Source organism: Gastrolobium bilobum, unplaced genomic scaffold (assembly GCF_033153095.1).
Source record: "Gastrolobium bilobum isolate Gb01-03AN ecotype WA unplaced genomic scaffold, APGP_CSIRO_Gbil_v1 utg3818, whole genome shotgun sequence".
Lineage (NCBI taxonomy): Eukaryota > Viridiplantae > Streptophyta > Magnoliopsida > Fabales > Fabaceae > Gastrolobium > Gastrolobium bilobum.
In genome coordinates this window covers 273,663-297,886 of record NW_026898236.1, presented here as the reverse complement: position 1 = coordinate 297,886, position 24,224 = coordinate 273,663, and the positions used below count along the sequence as shown (strand labels likewise).

The following is a 24,224-nucleotide window of genomic DNA, read 5'->3' as shown; positions in this document are numbered from 1 at the left end:
GATGTGAGGTATCACTGGATCTGAGATGTGGTGGAAGATGGAGAGCTCGAACTCGTCAAGGTGTACACTGACCAAAATTGGTCCGCCATGATGACTAAGCCGGTTCCAACAAGAAAATTTGAAGACTGTTGTGAAGGAGCCGGGTTGATGCTGAAGACGACACATTGAAGTCGGAGGGGGAGATTTGTTGGGCTTCCTCTTTCAATGCTAAACCCAAGTCCATTTAGGGGTTTTTCAAAAACCATAAACCTTAAACCCTAAATTTCACCTCCTCTATTTATTCAATAGTTGAGGGTGGAGGCTAGGTTAGAGAAAAAGAGAGAGATTAAAAATTTGAGAGAAAATTGTTTGAGCAAAACTTTATGTTTTATATTTGAGAGATCTCTAGAGAGAGTTTGATTGAAACATCTCTAGGGAGGTTTGATTGTCACCATTGTTGAAGAGGTTGAGTTAACCATCACATTGGTGAATTTGATTATTTGTAACCATTATTTTCATAGTGGATTTTTTATCTGGACTAGGTCCCGTGGATTTTTACTTTTTCATTGGAGAATGTTTTCCTACGTTAAAAACGGTTTGTGTTCTCTCTCTCCTTCTCTCTCCTGTTTTGTGATTTTTCGTTTTGATTTTTCCGCTGCGCTGCTCGACCTGGTGAAATTCAGGTGAGGTATTGCCGAGATCCGAGATCAGGATCTTGCTGACTGATTTCCGCAAAAAACTGTAAAAGCCGAACTTGAGGGAAATGATATTTATTTGTAAGTTTGTAAAAAAAAGTTTATCAATATAACTCTACTCTTGAATATTATCAAACTCATTATAAAGGTGGCTGTCGCAAAATTATTTCTCAAAATAAATTCCTTAACACTTAAACCAATGCTATAAATATAAATTAAGGATTGGCTAAGTAAAAAACTTGCAAGAAAGCTCGATAATATAGCAGAGTTGCTAAAGAATGGAGTCTATAATTAACGGTTAAAAATCTTGCATGGTTCCAAGAGAATTGTGGTCACACATTTGTGAGGTACAATGGTTCAGAATCTCAGAGAACATTAACTCTTTATAAATGGCCCACCACGTTTGTTGGAGTTTTTTTTTGTAGATTTTAATATTATAAATATAACACTGCCTCTGTTTCTGTCTCTGTTTCTCTGAATTGAACTTCAACATTTGAAGCCAACGCCAATGGCAGAGCTGCAAACCAAGGCGGAAACTGAACCTGTTCCGGGTCAGTATTTGGCTCAGGTTGTGGCTCAGGCACCATCAAACGATGCCGTCTCTGCCGAGAAGGCTTCAGAAACGACAGCAGCAGAGGATTCCAAAGCTCTTGTAGTAGAACCTGAGAGTGAGTTTTGCACGTGTTCATGTTCTTGTTTTCATGCGTTCTTTTTTGGTGTTTTATGTGATGATTGTTTTTCAGGGAAAAGAATTCGTGGGTTTTCATCAAAATCTGGTTTTAGTGCGGTCTTGGTTATTGGTAGAGATATAATATAACGCCAAGCGTGGGTTAAATTTTTACATATTGTAATTATTATATATAATTATAGGATTTGATAATAATAGGATTTTATTTCTCTACGTAATAGAAGATAAATTATCTTACGTGACAAATAAAATGGAGCCCATCAATTTAAAAAAAAAAATAGAGGCACATTTTTTTATGTGAGTGTAACATGAGAGATGAATCTCAGGTAACATAGAGTATAATTTCCCATAATTATATAATTAATTATAGGGTAAAAGATTTCATATAAGTTATCTCCGGTGAATCCAAAACGACGTCGTTTTGGGGCGGAAATTAAGGTGTTTTTGTAATTCTAAGATATTGTAGGATTATATTAGTCTTTATCATTATAATTTTTTAATCTTATAATCCCAAAACGACGTCGTTTTGAGCTCATTGGAGATAACTTTATCTCCAGTGACTGAAGAAATACTTTTCCCTTAATTATAATTTGGCCCGGGTTACAATTTGTAATTTGGCCCTATCTAAAACTTGAAATGTTTTTGGTGATGAAAGATTTGGGTAAGTTGTATTAGGTTATGTGTTCAATTTTCACTTGTATAAAAAAAAAATATTTTTAGTAAAATTAAAAAATATTTATAAAATTATAACTCTTCTTAATGCTGCCTGATCAGGTACTTTGTATTTAATATAATTTAAATATATTATGGTATGAACTAACTAAAATTAAGAAAAATAAATACACATATAATTTTTTTGACTCGGACTCAAATTGGAGCCCGGCTCGGCCACTGATAACCATGTGATAGAATCTTTTCAACATGGTTAGGGATATAACATAAAAATCATGGTTAGTGAATTAGAGAAATGTGAATGATATATTGGCTATTTGATTTAAGTTCAGTGGTAGATATTAGTGATTTAATAGTTTCTCGAATAATATTTATGGGGCAACATCAACTCACACACGTGTTAAGACAAAGAATCTTACATTGCGTGTATCAAATAACTCAGGTAACTAATAAGTTATAACAGTTAGATATAAATGGAATTAAAATATCAGTATCTATAGGTTTTGAATGATATGTGCATCGTTTAATATGTATTGTTGTTGAGTAAGTTTGGTTTGACAATCAATAAATGTGAGTCATGCTTGAATTTCACTGTGTTGCTTAGTTACATATAGATGGAGACAATGGCTTTGCATGGCACTAATGCAGCTCTTTGCCTCCTCCGTTCATTTACCTTCTCTAAGTTATCTGAGACGCATAAAGTAGAGTCAATTTGATGGAAATATATAATTTTCCATGTTTTAATATTCTTGTACATGAGACTTATGATAATTTTACTGAATCAATGATATAACTGATGCACTTGAGTCACCATAAGTCATCATAATTGTCATTTCGAGGGGTTTTAAGGCCTTTTATGAATTTTAATAATTGCAGACGTTTCAGTTTGCATGACTTTATGTTTGGTTTATGATTATGTCTGTTTTGAGTCAGTTTTATTTCTGTTTTGTGTCAGTTTTAATATCATTGATAGTCCTTTATTGTTGTTTACGTTATGTATTGCCTGATTAAAAAGGCTTTGTAGAAGGATGTGAAGGGCAGACTTTTGATGATTGAAGAATGATAATATAGCAGAAAACTTCTGCATTTTCCTGAAAGCCTACTTTCCATATAATTTTGCATCATTTGGTATCAGAGCTCAGGTTGCCTTAAAGATGGCTGAGCAGGAAAATCGCGGAGGTCGTGGTCGTGGTCGTGGACGAAGAGGTCGTGGCGGCAGAGGACGCGGTCAACCTACCGATGACGATTATTATACTGATGTGAGAGATGCTGAAATTGAGGAAAAGGACAGACGGATCCAAGAACTCGAACAACTGCTTGCAGAGGCCCAGTTGCACGGGTCAGAAGGGAGACAAGAATCTGAACTGTCATCTCCAGAGGAAGAGGAGGACGAAAATCCATTTTGGAACCGCGAAATACCAAGGAGAGGTCGAACCGGTGATCAACCCTTCACTTCCAATTTTGGGATGAAGATCGAGATTCCAGAATTTGAGGGATCAACTCACCCTGACGTATTCATCGACTGGTTACACACCGTTGAGAGGGTTTTTGATTTAAAAAACCTCACAGATGAGCAAAAGGTGAAATTAGTGGCAATCAAATTGAGGAAGCATGCCTCAATCTGGTGGGAACATGTCAAGAAACAAAGAATCAGAGATGGAAAGTCTAAGATTCAAAGATGGGACAAGATGAAGAAATTGTTGCAGCACAAATTTTTGCCCGCTCAATACAGACAAGAAGCCTTTATTGAGTATCACAATTTCAGGCAACGTGACCTTACAGTGGAACAATACACCACTGAATTTGATCGTCTTCGAATGCGTTGTGACATGGTCGAAGAAGATGAACAAGTGATTGCTCGATATCTAGGTGGATTACGGGATGAAATTTCTGATGTTGTGTACTTACAACAGTATTGGTCTTATGAAGATGTGTGCAAACTGTCCTTGAAGGTGGAAGGACAATGTAAAACAAAGGGTGACCGTTCGAAGTTTCAATCAAGATTTCCTAGAAAAGAATTCGGAGCTAAATCAGTGAGTTCTTCAGCAACTTCACCTGCTGGAAGGAGTTCTATGCCTCAAAAAAATATTCCCAACAAGGAAGGGTCGATCAAAGGAGGTAATACAGGAAAGAGGTGTTTCAAGTGCCAAGGAATTGGACATTTTGCTGCAGATTGTCCAAATAAACAGATTGTGACATTTGCAGAGGCTCCAATTTTTTATGAAGAACCAATCTATGACAATGTCGATGAACAAGAAGAAGCAGAATCTGAAGAGGTGGGGATTGTCTATGCTGATACCGGAGAATCACTAGTCGTTCGGAGGGTCTTGAATGTGGATATGGTGAATGATGAAACATGGCTTCGACACAATATTTTCCACACCAAGTGCACCAGCAGGGGAAAAGTATGCAGTGTGATTATAGACGGAGGGAGTTGTGAAAACGTGGTTTCTACCACTATGGTAGAAAAATTGGGGCTGAAAACAGAAGAACACCCACAACCGTACAAGCTGTCTTGGCTAAAAAAAGGGAATGAGGTGAAAGTAACCAAAAGATGCCTAGTGTGTTTTTCAATTGGGAAAAGATATTCAGATGAAGTATGGTGCGATGTCATTCCTATGGATGCTTGTCACATTTTATTAGGCAGGCCATGGCAGTTTGATAGGAAGACAAAACATGATAGTTTCAAAAATACTTACACCTTTAAGAAGGATGGCCACCTTATTACACTAGCACCTTCAGATTGGAGGAAGGAGGCGAAGAATTCTATGCTGTCCAAGGCAGAATTTGCCTACAACAGATCCCAGCACCGCACTACTGGCAAGAGTCCTTTTGAGATTGTCTATGGGCGTGCTCCAATTACACCAGTAGAACTATCACCTTTGCCAATTCAGAAATATTTTAGCTCCGATGCAGAGGAACATGCTAAGCACATCAAGGAACTCCACTCTCAAGTTCACAGTCAAATTCAGAAACAGAATGAGAAATACAAGCAACGGGTAGACAAGCATAGGAAGCAACAGATCTTCAAGGAAGGAGATCTAGTATGGATTCACTTGCGCAAAGAACGTTTTCCTGCTAAACGCTCTGGCAAGTTGCAACCCCGAGCTGATGGTCCTTTTAGAATCCTTGAGAAAATCAATGACAATGCATATAAGGTTGAGTTACCAGGGCAGTATAATGTGGCTGGCACTTTTAATGTTGCAGATTTATCCCCATACTGTGCCGAAGATGAAGGTGACATGGCAGATGAAGACAATGCAGATTCGAGGACGAATCTTCTCGTGGTAGGGGAGGATGATGCACTTGAGTCACCATAAGTCATCATAATTGTCATTTAGAGGGGTTTTAAGGCCTTTTATGAATTTCAATAATTGCAGACGTTTCAGTTTGCATGACTTTATGTTTGGTTTATGATTATGTCTGTTTTGAGTCAGTTTTATTTCTGTTTTGTGTCAGTTTTAATATCATTGATAGTCCTTTATTGTTGTTTACGTTATGTATTGCCTGATTAAAAAGGCTTTGTAGAAGGATGTGAAGGGCAGACTTTTGATGATTGAAGAATGATAATATAGCAGAAAACTTCTGCATTTTCCTGAAAGCCTACTTTCCATATAATTTTGCATCAATAACCACGTATTTTTACAGCATATATTCATATGCTTTAAATATGGGATGTTTATTTTCTTTTTGTGAATTGCAATATTTCAGTTGATCATGTTTGTATTACCGTTGATAATTTCAATGTTTAAAGAGCTCTTACTTGATATTTAGATGTAAAGGTTTAGTAATTAAACAGCTTGCATAAACTCTTCTTCTACTAAGTTGATATCAATATGATATCCATAATTCTCCGTTTGATGTAGTTTCCTTTCAAATCATTTGTTAACTTTCACCAATTTTCATTGTTTTTCTTTGGACTGCAGCGACACCAGTTCCTGCTAACAAACTAAGCTCAAGAGGATCCCTTGATAGGGGTTAGTATTGACTGTTCTCGTATTTCAGTTTGCATTGTCTTTAACTTATATATTCTTTGGTTATTTGAATTTTTTATCTTCTTCAAATAGTATATGCATTTAATATTGGGAGCTCTTAATTCATTTCATAACCACTTCAATTAGTAGATTCACAACTATCCTGTCAGGTTTCTTTTCACATTGCAAATATATAAATGGATTTCAAGCCGAAACATTTTTGTCTCTTCCTATGTAACATAAAAAAAAAAAAACCGCTCCCCGTTAAATCCGACTAACGAGTGTGGGATGGAGACAATCCTTGTACGCAGTCTTTCCCTTGTATAATTGCACAGAGGTTGTGTAACATGAATATCTACTAGTTTTAACACTATTGTTATCTCTCTATAAAATTCCTGTCTGCAGATGCTGGTTAACCAATCACTTTTTCTAGATAGTATATGTCTTCCTATGCAATTGACCTATATGTACTTCTGTTGTCTACAGATATCGCTCTGGCAGAATTAGAGAAAGAGAAAAAGAATTCTTATGTTAAGGCATGGGAAGAAAATGAAAAAACCAAAGCAGAAAACAGGTAAGACTAAATTTTATGTACTTTTACTGTTTGCAGTTATGAAAGTTAAAACCAAGTCACATTGCTCAAACAATTCTCACTAGATAATAGAAAATCTATGAAATAGGAACTTTATAGTGTTGGTACTGTTGCATGACACAATAATCCTCCCAACCCTTCATTAGTTCATATGCTTCTGGATTAGATGAAATCTCAGCAGCCTGCAAGATATTGTGAGTTTGTGATCTTATGCCATGATGATGAATATGATAATAATAATAATAATATGCCATTTCTAGTGCATGAGGCTTTATCTGCATATCATAACTTGTGACTATATGTGCTGCAAATGATTGGGAACCTAAATAAATTATTTGATGTGTTAATAGAGCTCAAAAACATCTCTCTGCTGTTGCTGCTTGGGAAGAGAAAAAGAAGGTAGCTCTTGAACTTGAGCTGAAAAAAATTGAGGTAATACTTAACCTGTTTTTCAGCTATTATTTATTATCATCATGACATTTCTTTTCTAAATGCATGCTACATGCTACTAACATGATGCATTTGGCAAAGGACACAAAGAAGTGCATCCTTTTTAAATATCAAAGGATATAATAAACTTTGATATTATATGATGCATGATATTATAATGAAGTAGTTTGAGAACATATTTTACTGTGACATGTAGAGTGAACGAAGTAAGATCCAAATGAACAACATGCAAGTACTTATATGAGTGTTGCTGCATACAACTTTTAACAACCTCTCTTGTGTGAGCAGGAAAAACTGGAGAAAAAGAAAGCAGGATATGTTGAAAAAATGAAAAACAAGATTGCCTTACTTCACAAGCAAGCAGAGGAGAAGAGGGCAGTGGCTGAAGCCAAGCGTGGTGAAGAGCATCTTAAGGCAGAGGAAATGGCTGCAAAATACCGTGCAACCGGAACTGTTCCAAAGAAATCTGTTGGATGCTTTTGAGATTTTTTTGCTTTTTGAGTCTGATGTCTAAATAACTAGTAATTGGAAGTTTTGTCAGTATTTTCTCTTATTTTGTTCTCAATGTTGTTTGAGTGCAAAAATATATATATCTAGTCCAAAAAAAAAACCACTTCATTGAGAGGGTAGGGTGATATATATATATATATATATATATATATATATATATATATATATATAGTCAAAAGAGAAAATTAAAACTTGTAAATGCTTCTTTTAGATCACTCGCTTGGATGAAGTGTTCTATGGTGGTATTTTCACTGCAGAACTTTCTAATATCAAGTAATTGAGTTTCTCTTATTTCAACTCTTCTTAGTGCTATTGCAGCCTCTACACTACCTAGAATTAAAAATGAAAAATAAAAGTCTCACACCACACCTTTAAAAGGAGGGCTAAAATTTCATGAATTAATTTTGTATGAAAAGCTGTTTTTGAAAGGTATACCTAACTTTCAGATAAAATAAGAAGGGTATTACCAAACTTAACCTAAAGATAAAGACATAATAGGGTGTCAGTTTTGTTGTGTGCTTAATGCTACATAAGACATTCATACAATACCTTGACAGAGAGTGAGGGTCAGTTTTAATAAGTCATAATTCCTTAAAAACATATACTTCTAAGAAGTGTAATGCTTCAAGAATGCATAGGAAAAAGAAAGGAACTTGCAAAAACTATATTTAGTTTGTTTGTATCAAAAATCTTATTTTAATATAAACAAAAATTGAATGAGTTCAAAGGGTCACAGAAAGAGAATCATGACCCCTGGACTATGGCTGAAATCCTGAAACAGCCTTGGCACAAAGTCTGGTAGTTTGGAGACTGTAGGACACTAGTTAGCTTTCAAAATTAAAATTGGGTAAACATAAAATGTGAATATTTATAAAAAAAACTTGTCAAGTAAACGAAAGTAAGATGAACTAGAGAGAGAGAGAGAGCGAGAGAAACTGAATATTATTGATATGAAAAACTAACTGTGAATGTACACCGAGGTCACTATATAGACCTTCAGATTAAGCCTAATACAATGAGCTAGGTGGTTGTGAGCTATCTAACTAACTCCTTAGAATCAGGAGCTGATTAACCAATTAATACAAGGGTGTGATCAGCTACTACGCTGATGCACACTAAGCTTTAACAGAAAGCAACGATCAGCTACTAAGCTGATGCATAGTAAACTAAAACAGAAAGCTACAGTAAGCTAGCTATTCTCTAATATTCCCCCTTCAAGCTCAAGGAGGTTTGAGTAACAATGTGTAATCAAACACCTTGAGTTTGTCTCTGAGTTCTGCAAACCTTGAGGCAGAAAGAGGCTTGGTAAAAGTGTCAGCTACTTGTAAAACAGCAGGAATGTGATGAACCACTAGGGACTTGGCCAAAACCTTTTCCCTGACAAAGAAGAGATCAAGTTCCATATGCTTGGTTCTAGAATGGAGAACCGGATTGTGAGCAAGAGCAACTGTGCTCTGATTATCACAGTAAATAATTGGAACTTTGAAGGGAATGTGGAGTTCCTGCAATAGGGATTGTACCCATAAAATCTCAGCTGCAGTATGTGCAAGGCTTCTGTACTCAGCCTCAGCACTTGAGCGAGCCACCAATGATTGTTTCTTAGCCCACCAAGATATAGGATTTGACCCAAGAAGAACACACGCACCAGAAGTGGATCTTCTATCATCTGGATCAGATCCCCAGTCAGCATCACAAAAAGCTACAAGAGACAGTGGCTGCTGCAGTGAAGAAGGATGAAACAGAAGGCCATATGTGAAGGTGCCTTTAAGGTAACGCAGAATGCGTTTGACAATTTTCCAATGCTCTTCAAGAGGTTGAGATAAGAATTGGCAGACTTTGTTGACACTAAAGGCAATTTCTGGCCTGGTGAGAGTAACATATTGGAGTGCTCCTACAACAGATCTGTAAAGAGAAGGATCAGAGATGTAGTTGGAACCATGTTTACTTAACTTGCAGCCACTTGGCATAGGAGAGGAGATGCCCTTAGCTTCAGCCATTCCAGCTTTGTGGAGAAGATCTCTAATATATTTTGATTGGCATAACATTAGTCTGCCATCAGAGAGGGATTTCACTTCAATGCCAAGAAAATAATCCAGATTGCCAAGTTGTTTCAAAGCAAATTTGGAGTTAAGCTGGTTGGTAAGCTGTTGAATGAAGTCAGAATTATTCCCTGTGATTATAATGTCATCTACATAGACTATAACATAGATGCAGATGCCTTTGGATCGAAGAAGAAAGAGAGAGGGATCACATTTGCTAGAAACAAATCCAAGATCATGAAGAGATGATGCAAATTTTTCAAACCAGGCCCTTGGAGCCTGCTTTAGGCCATAAAGAGCCTTGGTAAGCTTACAAACTAGAGATTTGTCAGAAACCTCAAAGCCTGGAGGTGGAGACATGTATGTATACTTCTTCAATGAGCTCTCCATTAAGAAAGGTATTATTGACATCAAGTTGTTTAAGAGGCCAGCCATAAGACAAAGCCAAAGTGAGGATGATTCTGACTGTAATGGGCTTCACAACCGGTGAAAAAGTCTCATTGTAATCAAAGCCAAGCTGTTGATGAAAGCCCTTGGCAACAAGCCTAGCCTTGTACTTATTGATTGTGCCATCAGGATTCTCTTTGATTCGAAAAACCCACTTGCAACCAATGGGTTTTCGAGTGGCTGGCAGGGAAACTAATTGCCAAGTTCCAGTAGCAATGAGTGCATCATACTCTTGTTGCATTGCTTGTGCCCATTTGGGATCAGCCAAGGCTTGTTTAGCGCTGGTTGGTTCAGTGTTGATGGTCAGAATTTCAGGGACAGGACCTTTGGAACGAGTAATAATGCTGTGTGGAGATGAACAAGTGCCTAGTGGTGCTGAAGGTAAATACTCAGAACCAGAAGATGGTGGGGAGGAGGATGAGGAAGGGAAAGGAGTGTGTTGTGAATGACCAGTGGATGGTGTGTGTGTGTGTAGGAAGTATTTTGAGAACTTGGAGTAGTGGAGGTGTGAGAAAGAGACTGAGTTGCCAAGGGTGAGGAGTGAGATGAAGATGGAGAAGCTGGATGTGGTAAAGTGTGAATCTCAACTGGAGATGTATCAGGAGCACTGGAATTTGTAGAGTTAGGACTGGAAGAAGAAGTGGGAGTATTATTGGTGAAGGAATTATGACTGGAGGCAGAATCAGAAGCAATAGGAGAAGGTACAGCAAGATTAGATTGTGGTAAAGACCAGGGAATAATTGTGCTAGAGTAAAAGGAGGTGGTAGATGGAGTTAAAGGTGTGGTATGGAAAATAGTGGAATATGGAAAACGAAATTCATTAAAAATGACATCCTTAGAGATGTAGATTCTGCCTTCAGAACTGAGGCACTTATAACCTTTGTGGCTGGGTGAGTACCCCAAGAAAACACACTCTTGAGATCTGAAATCTAGTTTGTTTTTGTTATATGGTCTGAGTAAAGGGAAACAAGCACATCCAAAGGTACGCAGGAAAGGATAGTTAGGTTGTGTTTTGTAAAGTTCTATGTAAGGAACTTTGAAATGTAAAGAAGAGGTAGGAAGCCTATTAATGAGGTAGATAGCAGTGACAAAGGCATGATCCCAATATTTCAAAGGAAGAGTGGCATGAGCTAAAATGATTAAGCCCATGTCAACTATCTGCCTATGTTTGCGCTCAACCAAACCATTTTGATGGTGAGTGTGAGGACAAATTAATCGATGAATAACACCTAATTCAGAAAGAAATTTGGTGAAGGGTCTAAATTCACCTCCCCAATCAGATTGAACAGATTTAATGGTGTGTTGAAATTGAGTTTGTACAAATGTGTGAAAATGTTTGAAAGTGTTTAAGGCTTCTGACTTTTTCTTGAGAGGATATATCCAAGTGAACCTTGTGGTGACATCAACAAATGTGATGTAATAGAAAAAGCCCTGTGATGATTGAATGGGGGCTGGTCCCCACAAGTCACTGTATATAAGGGTAAAGGGTACTAGATAATCAGTTGATGAAGGAAAGGAAGGTAAACGATGAGATTTCCCAATACAACAAGCAGAACAGAAATCAGATGTACTTTTATTATGAAACGGGATATTACATTGTGTAAGTGCATTTTTCACAGCCTCAAAATGAGGGTGTCCTAACCTACAATGCCATAGGCTATATGAAGAAGTGCTCCTTGATACATCAGAGTGGAGATTGTAACTATTACATGGACTATTTTTTGATACAGAATTACAAGAAGAAAGTTGTGTATTACAAGACATAGTATTGGACAATGAACTGGACAAAGAATTGCAGATAAGAGACTTGGGCAGAGGGGTTGAAGTATGTGCTCGAAGTCCTTGGAACTTATAGAGACCATCTTGACCAAGAGATCCTTCAAGCAAGACCTCCTGAGTCTCCTGTGATTTAACAAAACAGTGAGTAGGATGAAATTCAAAAAATACATGATTGTCCTTGGCAAAGTGACCGACACTAATGAGGTTCTTTGTTATTTTGGGAACAAGAAGAAGATTATGTAAGTGTAAGAGAGTGTGTGAATTAACTGGTGAAGTAAATGTAGTTGAACCAACAGAGTTAATAGGTAAACCTTGGCCGTTCCCAACAAAGACCTGATCAGGACCAATATACTGTTGATATTGCAACAAGTTGGCAGGTTCTGCAGTGACATGATGTGATGCTCCTGAATCAGGATACCAGTCAAGGGCTAACTGGCCATGGGTGGAAGTAGAAAGTGCTCGTGTTGCTCCAGATTGTGATGAGAATCCAGTATAATGAGGTGGTGTATGAGAAGATGGTGCTGCTGAGTTCACGAATTGGGAACCAGAAGCAGAGTTGAAGGAATTCCAGTTGTTGTGATGAGCTGGAATCTGAGAGAGAGTGAGATTTGCTGTCACCGGAAAGTTCGTGTGTGGTACTATGGTGCTCGGAAACCGTGATTGAGTTTGTTGTGGAGGTGTGAAGTTGGAATTGTATCTCCACCAGCAGTTAGCCGCTTCGTGGCCTGGTTTCCGGCAAAGTTGACACGAGACGGTGAACCTTCCACCACCTCTGCCACCACGATACCGGCCACGACCACCGCGCCAACCACCGCGGAATGGAGGAAAGTATCCTCCTGCATTGATTCCTTGACCAAAAGATCCTTGTTGCAGTGTTTCAGGTCGTCTGTGATTCCCCTGTTCTTGAACGCCTGAAACAGGGGCTAACAGAGGTGCACTGTGAGCTACGTTGACGGAGTTGAGACTCAAAGAGCTGGAGTTGAACTTTGCAAGCATCGCTTCTTGAGCTAGAAGCTGTGTTTCGAGATCATCAAACGTGCTGGATTCTCTTCCTTTGAAGTAGGTAATGAACGAACCATAGTCCTCAGGTAAGCCTTCGAGTACAGTGCGTACAAGTTCACGTTCAGAGAGTGGTTCTCCTATGGCCAGTAAGACATCACCAAGTGCTTTGACTCGTGCTATATACTCTTCGATAGTTTTGTCATCCTTCTTGATATTATGTAATTCAGAACTAACTTGGTTGGCTTTTGCTTTGGTTACAGATTCGAAATACCTGTGGATCTTGTCCCAGGCTTGATGAGACTGACGTACACCAAGGATTTTGTTGATGATTTCTTCAGATAGCGTAGATTGCATCCATGTGAGAAGCATCTTATCCGTTTTCTCCCACTCGATGAACTCTGGATTTACTTTTTCAACGATTCTGTCTTCTTCTGATAGAAACTTCACAGGAATTCTTGGATTAACCAAGAAACGTTCAAGTTGATGTGCTATAATATGGGAGGTTCAACGATTTGCTTCCAGAGGAGGAAATTTTTGCTGGATAGCTTTACTGACATTTGAGTATTGAATAGTATAGATGATTTGGAGTCTCCCGAAGGATTTTGTGTAGCTGAAGAACTAGTATCATTAGAACTTTGTGTAGCGGAAGCCATGGATGAGAGTAAGAAATGGATCAGGGCCCCAAGATTGGAGCTCTGATACCATAAACGAAAGTAAGATGAACTAGAGAGAGAGAGAAAGAGAAACTAAATATTATTGATATGAAAAACTAACTGTGAATGTACACCGAGGTCACTATATAGACCTTCAGATTAAGCCTAATACAATGAGCTAGGTGGTTGTGAGCTATCTAACTAACTCCTTAGAATTAGGAGCTGATTAACCAATTAATACAAGGGTGTGATCAGCTACTACGCTGATGCACAGTAAGCTTTAACAGAAAGCAATGATCAGCTACTAAGCTGATGCATAGTAAACTAAAACAGAAAGCTACAATAAGCTAGCTATTCTCTAATATCAAGAATCATGAAATTCTTAGGGAGGGAAACATTTTTTTCTTGTTCAAAATTCATATATTTTGCAAAAATAATGCAACGAAACACACATAAAAGATATGTGCTACACAAGTCGCACATTCCTTTATCAAGGGCTATGTTATTTTGACAAAATATTTAACTTTCGAATATTTCGAGAAAAAATGTTTCCATTTTCAAATAAATGAGTCAAAAGCCCAATTCTTAGAGCATGAACCATTGTCAAGGAGCAAGTCTGAGATGCAACTATCAAATATATATAACCAAAGAACTAAACTAAGAAGAAAATTTATTAAAATGTAAAAAATAGATGACCAAAGATAATACTGAGAACCGAAATTTCATAAACATATCCAAAACATAATCGAAGTCAATAAGTGTAATTCACATTTACTATTCCTAATAAGACTTAAACTATAAAACATCCTCCATGTGATGTCACCAATGCTGAATAACCACTATATTCAGCCAATTACAAAGTGATAGAAAATACTACAAAACACCAAACCAAAAGCTACATGACACAAAAAATCAAACATGCACATGCACATGAACTAAAGGGGACAAACAAAAGAGTTTTCTTCCAAGAAGCTCATGTCATTGTTTATAGGAAAATCTAACAAGAGCTGCAAAGCAGTGTCTGAAGAGTCCTCTAAGTCATTAGAGCTTGATGAATCAGACCCATGAATCACACCATTAGCACATGACTTGGAGCTCCTCCACTCCAACTCTTCTTTCACATTGCTTTCTACGTTTGAGGATCCTAATGGGTTGGAAACCAACTCTGCTGTGACAGCAGAAACTGACTCACATTTGTTGGAAGATGATCCAGCAGAAACTGGACTCTGACAGCAACTAGTTTTGTTATCTGATTTGTAAACGTTTCGAAATGCCTCACCAACTTCAGAGTTCCAAATTCGGAGGAAGTAATCAGAATCAGTTTTGCAAAAGGAAGAAGGGTTGTTGTTGTTGAACCTTGATGACTCACTTGAGAGTCTAGCTTCTGCTTCAAGCCTAGCACTCTCCCACTGAGTCATGTGACGTGTGGAAACAGATGCATGTGCCTTGTCAATAGGGTAACAAGATGAGATAACTGGCTCATGAGTTTTGGGGTCAAGCCCCATGCTTTTGAGACGCTTCTTCAAGTGTGTGTTCCATAAGTTCTTTATCTCATTGTCTGTTCTTCCTGGTAACTGAGAAGCAATTGCAGCCCACCTGAGAATTGTTAAATTTGTTGAAAACTTCTAGTTATAAATGCAATCATAATAAGAATATTCACCAAACAAGGGAGAAATTCTTATATACTATTGAGAATAATATACTCAACAATCTACATTTTATTATAAAGTATTATAATGATGATAATGAGACATCTAAAAGGTCTTTTCACAGTTACAAAAAGAGAGGACCTTGTGAAATCAGGAAAGTAGGAAACTTAGGGTTTTCAGGTTAACCAGTGTCTCAAGTTCAAACCCCTAAGAAAGCAACTGCTTTAAAATTTGACAAAGATAACTTTCAATGTTAAAATTTGGTAAGGAGAGTTTTGCCGCACATGTAGTCCTAACCAGGACAAATCAAACTAATCGAGTAATAGATGAATCGATGGATAATTAAAAAATAAAAATAAAATAAGAAACTTTGAGAGGAAAACAAAAAAAAAAACTTAATAAGCTTAGATAAATATTTTCACCATTTGTTGCATACTGTTTCTATGGATATATAGGGAATTCTGAATATCATGGATTTGAGGAGCACAAGACAATTTTCAATTGTTTACCTATTTCCAAGGATGCCATGAAGCTGTATAACTAGTTTTTCTTCCTCAAGAGTGAAGGGACCGCGTTTGATGTCAGGTCTGAGATAGTTCGTCCACCTAAGCCTGCAACTCTTACCACAACGAAGAAGACCTGAAAGAGAAAAATAATCTCATAATCTATGGAAACATGAAGGTCATGTATATCAAGTTGAAAAACAGAATAAATCATCTAGTATTCTTTTGTTTGTTTGACAATGATAAGTATAGAAAATCATAGCCTAACACTAAAAAGAAAAATGGTAATGTATAAATAATATAATGCTCCAAGTTCCTCATTAAATTTGTCTTCTACTCCAAATTACTTTCCTTTTCATATACCTGCCTTTTAACTTTTTAAGAACTTGAAAAGGAAGAGCAGAGCTTCACTTGTTCAAGAGTTGTGAAATTGGTATATTATGTGTTCATGTTAGCAAATATAGGAACTTCTAATAGCTCAGTGGTCAAAATATGCAACCATCATTAAAGGGACACAATAATCATCCAAGTCACTTGGAAACAAGGATTAAGGCTGATTTCTCAAAGAAAAGTTAAGAGAGTGCTATAGCTAATATGTTTAGAACCTAAAAAAAAAATGCTATTCAAGAAAAGTGATTGTTAAAGTATATTTTATTAAGTTCTTAACAAACAATTACTAAACTAAGTACACCACCAAAAGAGATAAGACAAAAGGATAAAAAACCTGTCATCTTGGGGAGAGAACGCCAGCTTCCATGACCACCATTCTTCTTGATATAATTAGAAAGAATTTCATCCTCTTCAGCTGTCCATGGTCCTTTCTTCAAACCCTTCTTGTCACAACATGGTGTCCTTCCCATTCTTTCACCAACTCTCAACAACACCAACCACAACACATTAACAAAGTAAAAGTTACAAGAAACAATGTAGAATTCCCTTTAAAAGTACACCACACCTTTAGACAATTCCTTTCTAAATTTCTTAACAGTAGAGAAACACCCCCTCCAGACACTTGAAGCCTCAAAGTAACAAGAGCATAAATAGGAAAGGGCATAGATGATATAAATAAAATAAAATAAAAAGTGGATATTTGAGGTGGCATTATTACTGGATGGGGCTTGCAAGGATTATCAGCATGTTTCAAGCTGGCATTTGCAATAAATGCATTTTCTGTAGCATTGACAAAGTTGCATCATCATTGAAAGAAATAAATTGCACAAACAATGAAAGACCGGAGTGGATCCTCTCTCTCACGTGAAAAAGTGATCATGTGGTCATGTTATTTGATCATAATCACTTATTTAAAAATTATATATTTTTTTCTCTCTTATCTCATTATCAATGAGTGGTTGTGATCAAATAATATGATCACATGACCACTTTTCTATATAAGAGGATCCACTCTCATTAAAGACATTTTAAATTAAGGGATTAATTAATATAAAAATATGTGAGTCTTATATTTTTTTTTTCTTTTTTATCCCTTTACAGTGATCCACATTGGCTCCGTACATACTAAATGTTAAGAATCTTGAGGTCATTATTTTAAAAATTAGCTCAAAAGATTAGAGTATTCAAAATCTTATAAATTACACATTAATTGCCTTCACAATCAATATAAGACTATTAATATTGCCACTCCCTTTAAGGTTGACGTGCACGACTGAGTTTCAGCTTGACCCGGTGGTAGTAGCCCTTTTCTTCTTTGGATGGCTTCATCCACCTATAAGTAGCCCTTTTCGCAGTTTGACTTTCAATGAAAGCATTAAATATTACAAATCTTGAAGTCATTGCCTAAGAAACTAACTCAAAGAATGAGAGTATCCAAAATTTTATAAATTTTACATTAATTATCTACACAATCAACATGAGACTCCCAGCATTATATTTTTATATATATATAAAAAATAAATTTATTTTTTTATAATATTAGAAATATTGTACATTTTGCATTTTTTTGGGTTTTCATTTTGCACGGAACTGGGACGAGGGAAGTAGATTGATGTCCAGATGATAGTGGCAGCATTAATGGCAGAGGCAGTAAGAAAAATGGAATGCATTAATGGTGGATTCTGTTCTAGAAAAGTCAGTGAAGGATCAAAAACCAACACAAACACTTAAAGGGAAGGACGTGAACATTAAATGAAGGGTGCAATAAATGACATGCAGAGTACGAATGCACCAGAAAATGAATACTACAAGACACGAAAGTTCTCTTTCTTCATTATGGCAAACAAGAGCAACAAAGACCATTTTTTTTTATTTTCTTAATTAGAAATAGAATAATAAAATTACATATTCACAATTTTGTTCTTGATTCAAAGTTATAATTCATTCCTTAAAATTAAACCATTTTCAAATTAGTCAGTGAAGCTTAAGGAATAAGCATCATGCGAATTTAAATAGATTGGTGATTGAAATATACACCGGTGTAAGAGTTAGAAGTCTTACACTCAATCTTGACCATTGATCCACTTGTATTCAATGGCTCACATTACTAAAAAAAATTAGCCGTTAGATATAAATGGAATCAACGGATAAGATTGAGAGTGTAACTTACACTGGTGTAAAATGATCCTGACCCATATATATATATATATATATATATATATATATATATATATATATATATATATATATAAAAATATATATATATAAAAAATATATATATATATATATATATATATATATATATATATGAGACAGGATCCTTTGACACTGGTGTCAAAAAAAAAGTTTGTCACCTCATCTAAGAGCCGTTAGATTAAAAAAATCAACGATTCTGATTTGTAAGCATGTGACACCATTGATTTTTTTTAATCTAACGGCTCTTAGATGAGGTGTCAAACTTTTCCTTTGACACCGGTGTCAAAGGATCCTGCCTCTATATATATATATATATATATATATATATATATATATATATATATATATGACTTATCTTTTCTCAAGTTATTTAAAATAATTTTATTTCCGATCACTAAATCATAATCGTACAAAGATTGATCAATGATGTTAAAAGAAGAGAGAGAAAAAGGAAATCATAGTTATTCAAAAGTGAATAAATTAATATAAGAAAATAAATAAATAAAATGACATAATTTATGGAAGAACGAAAATAAATATATCTGAAACTGCTTAAGAAATATATATATATATATATATATATATATATATATAATTTTGTAAGAAAAAAAGTTAGAATCAATGCGTCTGTCTCACAATTAAATTAAAAAGGTTAAGTTGAAGATATTAATAATATAAAAAAAATTATATTTATAAATTTTTTATTTATAAATTCTTATAAATTATATTATATATTACGAATAATATATATTTGTTGTCATATTATTTAATAAATTTAGAAAAATTTAATGTATTATTAATAAAAATATAAATTTTCTATATTAAGAATACATTATATTTATTTTGGTAATCTGTTATTTTATTAAGAGAAACCACGTCACATCACATTTAAATACAAATACAATTGCCCCATCAGGATTCAGGAGGCCATCAAGGGCTCCACTAAGGATTCCTTTTACCAAATCTATGGATGGGGTATTAGGAACAGTGACCAATTTGTCACTGTTCATCATAAAATTTACCAGAATGTCACGCGCACAGTAAAAATTCTCAAACTGCCACGCAGGCTAATTCGCTACACAGTGCAGCGAATTAGGCCTGATGATGTGTCACGTCCTCAGTGGTCCACGTATTTCGCTACACAGTGTAGCGAAAGACGTGGTCAAAAGGTCAGCCCTGTCAGTCACCTTTTGGACACGTGTCAAGCCACCCGTATTTCGCTACTCTGTGTAGTGAAATACGTGGCAACGGTCACCTGCTGCCCTGCGCATGTCAGACACGTGGCAGCATGGCACTAATTCGCTGCCTTGGGTAGCGAATTAGGTGCAAATTTTTTCCTATATAAACCCTTCCGTCCCCACCCCCTCCCCCCCACCATTTTCTCTCATCCTCTCCCTCACTCCCTCTCTCTCTCTCTAAGTGCATTCTCTCTCTACAAGGTTAGTAATTTGTTTTATTGCTTTTATAATATGTTTGTTTCATTAATTATGTTTTTTTTTTATAAATATGTTATATTATTTAGTGTTTAGGCTTGAAACTTTAGGTTAGTAAATATGTTATATTATTTAGTGTTTAGGCTTGAAACTTTAGGTTAGTAAATATGTTGTAGTATTTAGTGTTGATACTTGAAACTTTAGGTTAGTGAATGTGATATATTATTTAATGTTGATATTTCCAACCTTAGGCTGTATGCAGGGTCTATGTACCAATTGGATACCATTGACCCGAATAAATTTCATATTGATTCTTGGCACTGTATGCAGGGTCTATGTACAGTGTGGGATCGTGATGCGTCGATGTACATGCCGCAATGACATGGCTACACGGGAACCTGAAAGCAGTGAACTCACCACACTGACATGTACGGTCAGATAACGAAACTGACCATTTTCGTCCTTCGCGATGAGTCCGTACATTATACGACTCTTGCACTTCAAATCTTGTCCTTTGCGCGTCATAAGATGTTACGTAATTTGTCACAGCTTTACTTTGATTGTCAACATATAGTCGCCACATGACTTTGGCGAAGCGATTACCTTTGTCAAGCTCCTCACGGGCTTCCTGTCCGTGCTCTAAAAAATATGCCACCAGTCTACTGTAAGTTATACGCACAAGTGACGTAATTGGAAGGTTTCTTGCCCCTTTTAAAACTTTGTTAACACACTCTGACAGATTAGTTGTCATGTGGCCAAACTTTCTTCCTTGTTCATCGTAAGAGATGCTCCACTTCTCTTTCGGGATGCGATCAATCCAAGCAGCTATTTGAGGGCTTGTTTCTTTAAATTTCTCTAAACCAGCATCAAAGTCAAAGCGCGATTTGTATATCCTACACATGGCACAAAAAAAACATTACTACTTGTTGTCCATTAAACGAATCAGACCAATTGAAAACATACCTAACTTCTTCAACTGCTTCTTCAACATGACATTCTTGAGCTTGTGATTGAAATTACTGGCCACGTGGCGAAGGCAATACACATGATATGCCTGTGGTGGAGACCATCCTAGATGAGCATTGTTGACTGCAGACAAGATACCCGCATGTCGATCAGAAATCAGACAGATTCCGTGTTTTTGCGTAACATGTATTCGAATAAGTGCTAAGAACCATGACCAGTTGTCAGTATTCTCCGCAGACACGATAGCGAATGCAATTGGAAGAATGTAATTGTTGCCATCAACAGCTGTAGCAATCATTAGGGTCCCACGATATTTGCCATATAGATGTGTTCCATCGATCAAGATTATTGGCTTGCAATAATTGAATGCTTCACAACACTGTTTAAATGTCCAAAACACCCTTCTGAAAACCTTGTGAGCTTGGTCTAGGCATCCATCAATGAAATGGTCACGCAAATCCAGCTTATATGCGGATCCGGGAGAAAAACGCAACATGTAATCCAGCCACCTAGGTAAGAACGCATACGACTCGTCCTAGTCACCAAAAACTTTCACAATAGCCTTTTGCTTTGCCTTCCATGCCTTCCTATACGATATATGGAATCCAAGGCTAGTAGCGATCCTTTCTTGGATAAGGCCAATTTTGACACTGGGCTCCTCTCTTATCATTTCTGTTTATATGGTCAAACAACACTGTATTATTCAACAATAGACAAAGTTTTTATAAATTTAATATGAATAACTGTACGCACCTAAGATCAATGAACAAATGAGATTTGAGTCTAACTGCTTGTGATCTTGGGTAAGAGATTGACTAACACTTGTGTGTTCGTTGTTCCATATGCCTATCGCCCATTCGCTGCCGCCTTTTTTTTGGTATGCTCTCATCCTCATTGGACAACCCGCGTTATGATTTTGACAAACCATAATCAACCTTTTCGTATCACTTTTCAGAACGACTGTTGTGCGATGATTTGCCATACAATATTGTTTAATTGCCATCTGTAGATCTTGCTTAGTGTCAAACATTTGGTCCTTATATAGCTCGTCGCCGATCTTCCAGTTAGGTATTTGTGCTCCATTCATATCATCCAATTCTTGGTCTGGATATTCCCAATTAACATTTGTGAAATGGCTTACTCCAGACCAAAATGGTACATTATCATTTCCTGCATAATAAGATATCCAAAAACCCAATATATAATATTAATGTCGTTATATTTGATATTAGATATTTTATTATAAAGCATTAATCCTTACGTACCTGCAACAGGAGGATCTTGCATTCCGACAATGCCTGGCGATGGAATTGGTTGTTCAACTGCAGTAGACGGACAACAATCAAAGTCGCCATCGACATCCGTATCCGATGACTCGCTATCTGGAACAAGACCTTCATCACGCTCTTCCTCGGAACTATCCGTACGCCAAGATGGATCGTACATGTCGTTGGCTGGAACCGCTTCATACAAAATTTCTTGGGTTGGTGGTGCAAGCGTTGGGGACGCGACCTCAACTTCCAGATTAACCTCGGGCACCATGTTTATGTCGATGATGTCAGTGCATGGATTGCTCGGTTGACTGCTGGATTGTCCACCGTAGTTGACTTCTGCATACAATTCAATAAATCTTGACTCGCCGTGTTCAGAAGTGCTTGCATCTACTACTAACGTTACATCTTCATCGTCGACAATTTCCACACCAACCCATTGCACCGGGTTACCCGAGGCACATCTAGCGGTCAACCGAGCAAGAGTTTGACCACGTTCTAATCTTAACTTCTTGTATATTAACTTCTTCAGCTCGTGAAGATTGCATCTTGGGCTCATGCGAAACATTTTTGCATCACCTTCAAACACTTGCCCGTTTCGACCAAAGTATTTTCTTCCATTATAATAAACAGTTGCTATTAAATCATTCATACGCTCACTCATCCTACAAAAATAGAAAAAAAACTAAGATTCAACAACAACACAAAAGTAGTAAACCTTAACATAAAAGGAAAAATATGGCACTGGTAGTTCATACCCGAAATGGAGTAATTTATAGCTCATAATTCGCTAGGGGGGTAGCAAATTAAGTATCATAATTTCGTTGTACCCCCTAGCGAATTAGTGGGGAGATGACACTTGGCAGATATTACATATTTCGCTACCAGTCATGCTAAAAATAACCACATAATTCGCTACCTAGTACAGCGAATTATGTGGGGAAGTGACACGTGGCCTGACTTTGAGTTGACATGAACTGACCCTTCTGCTGCATAATTCGCTATACAGGGTAGCGAATTACGTGTCCAACAGGGGTGTGACACGTGTCCAAAAGGTGACTGACCGGGCTGACCTTTTGACCACGTATTTCGCTACACTGTGTAGCGAAATACGTGGACCACGGAGGACGTGACACATCATCAGGCCTAATTCGCTGCACTGTGTAGCGAATTACCCTGCGTGGCAGTTTGGGATTTTTTACTGTGCGCGTGGCATTCTGGTAAATTTTATGATGAACAGTGACAAATTGGTCACTGTTCCGGGGTATTAGGCCTTACCTTAACAAATAAAAAAAATTACAAATGCAAATAGTTTTGGACGTACATTAAATGTAATGATAAAGAAGGAATAGTTACCATTTTGTCACGTTTGGACAAAAAAATTACTAGACTGTCACGCCAACAGTAAATTTTGCCAAAATGCTACGCGGCATGACTCACTACACAATATAGCGAATTATGCATGCAAGTAATTCGCTACACAGTGTAGCGAAATATGTCACGTCAGAATGCACAGAACCAAAAATATCACATGTCAAATTTTGAGAAATTCGATATACTGTGCCGCGTTGCATTTTGGCAAAATTTACTGTTGGCGTGACAGTCTGATAATTTTTTTGTCCAAACATGACAAAATAATCATTGTTCCGATAAAGAAATCACAATCTTCATTTACCAAAAATTAAATAAAAAATCACAATCTTATGAAAAAGATTAAAATTCAAATTTTGAAAAGATATTCGTGAAGAGCATTTCTTAATTGCTTCAATGGCTAAGGGGTTTGTTTTAAGCCTTGTAAGTATTAGTTATGATAGTATTTACGAGATTAGTATTATAACAATACTCATAACAATATATATATATATATATATATATATATATATATAATTTTTGCTTTGTAGCTGAACATTTGGTACTGTTGACCTGGTAAGTGAGTGGCAGAAAGGTGGATGGAAATTCAACGAATGGTCAAACAAAACCACAGGCAAAACAACAGTGCCAATGTTACCAAAAAAAAAAAAACAACAGTGCCAATGCAATGCTCATCTTCTGGTAATAAATGTAGTCAAACATTTCAGTCCAAGTTATATAGCGTTATCAAAAGCAATGTTTTTTTTTTCCCGATAAATGTTTGATATTCATCCAATATAATACATACTTTTGCTAAATATTTTTAAGATGGTCATATATGTTTCATTTAAAATAAACATGCCCCTAATAGGTCTAACACTTTTGGTGATGCAATAATAAGTTTTTTTCCTCTCCATCAACTTAAATAAAATTATCTTCAATAATTCCAAAACTACATTTTGATGGTTGCAACAATTAACAAAGAA

The 24,224-nt window shown here is 36.5% G+C and overlaps 2 protein-coding genes across 2 annotated transcripts; one reads left to right on the top strand and one right to left on the bottom strand.

Moving 5' to 3' along the window:
• Positions 1-1,182: 1,182 nt before the first annotated feature.
• Positions 1,183-7,609, top strand: LOC133314147 (remorin-like). Its single transcript, XM_061515592.1, has 5 exons — positions 1,183-1,342; positions 5,961-6,011; positions 6,495-6,582; positions 6,951-7,032; positions 7,339-7,609. The coding sequence occupies exons 1-5, from the start codon at positions 1,183-1,185 to the stop codon at positions 7,531-7,533; spliced, it is 576 nt and encodes a 191-aa protein (XP_061371576.1). The 3' UTR covers positions 7,534-7,609.
• Positions 7,610-14,415: 6,806 nt separating this feature from the next.
• LOC133314144 (transcription factor MYB17-like) lies at positions 14,416-16,492 on the bottom strand. The gene is made up of 3 exons (XM_061515589.1): positions 16,357-16,492; positions 15,639-15,768; positions 14,416-15,076 (listed from the first exon to the last, which is right to left on the bottom strand). The coding sequence occupies exons 1-3, from the start codon at positions 16,490-16,492 to the stop codon at positions 14,416-14,418; spliced, it is 927 nt and encodes a 308-aa protein (XP_061371573.1).
• Between the last annotated feature and the right edge of the window lie 7,732 nt (positions 16,493-24,224).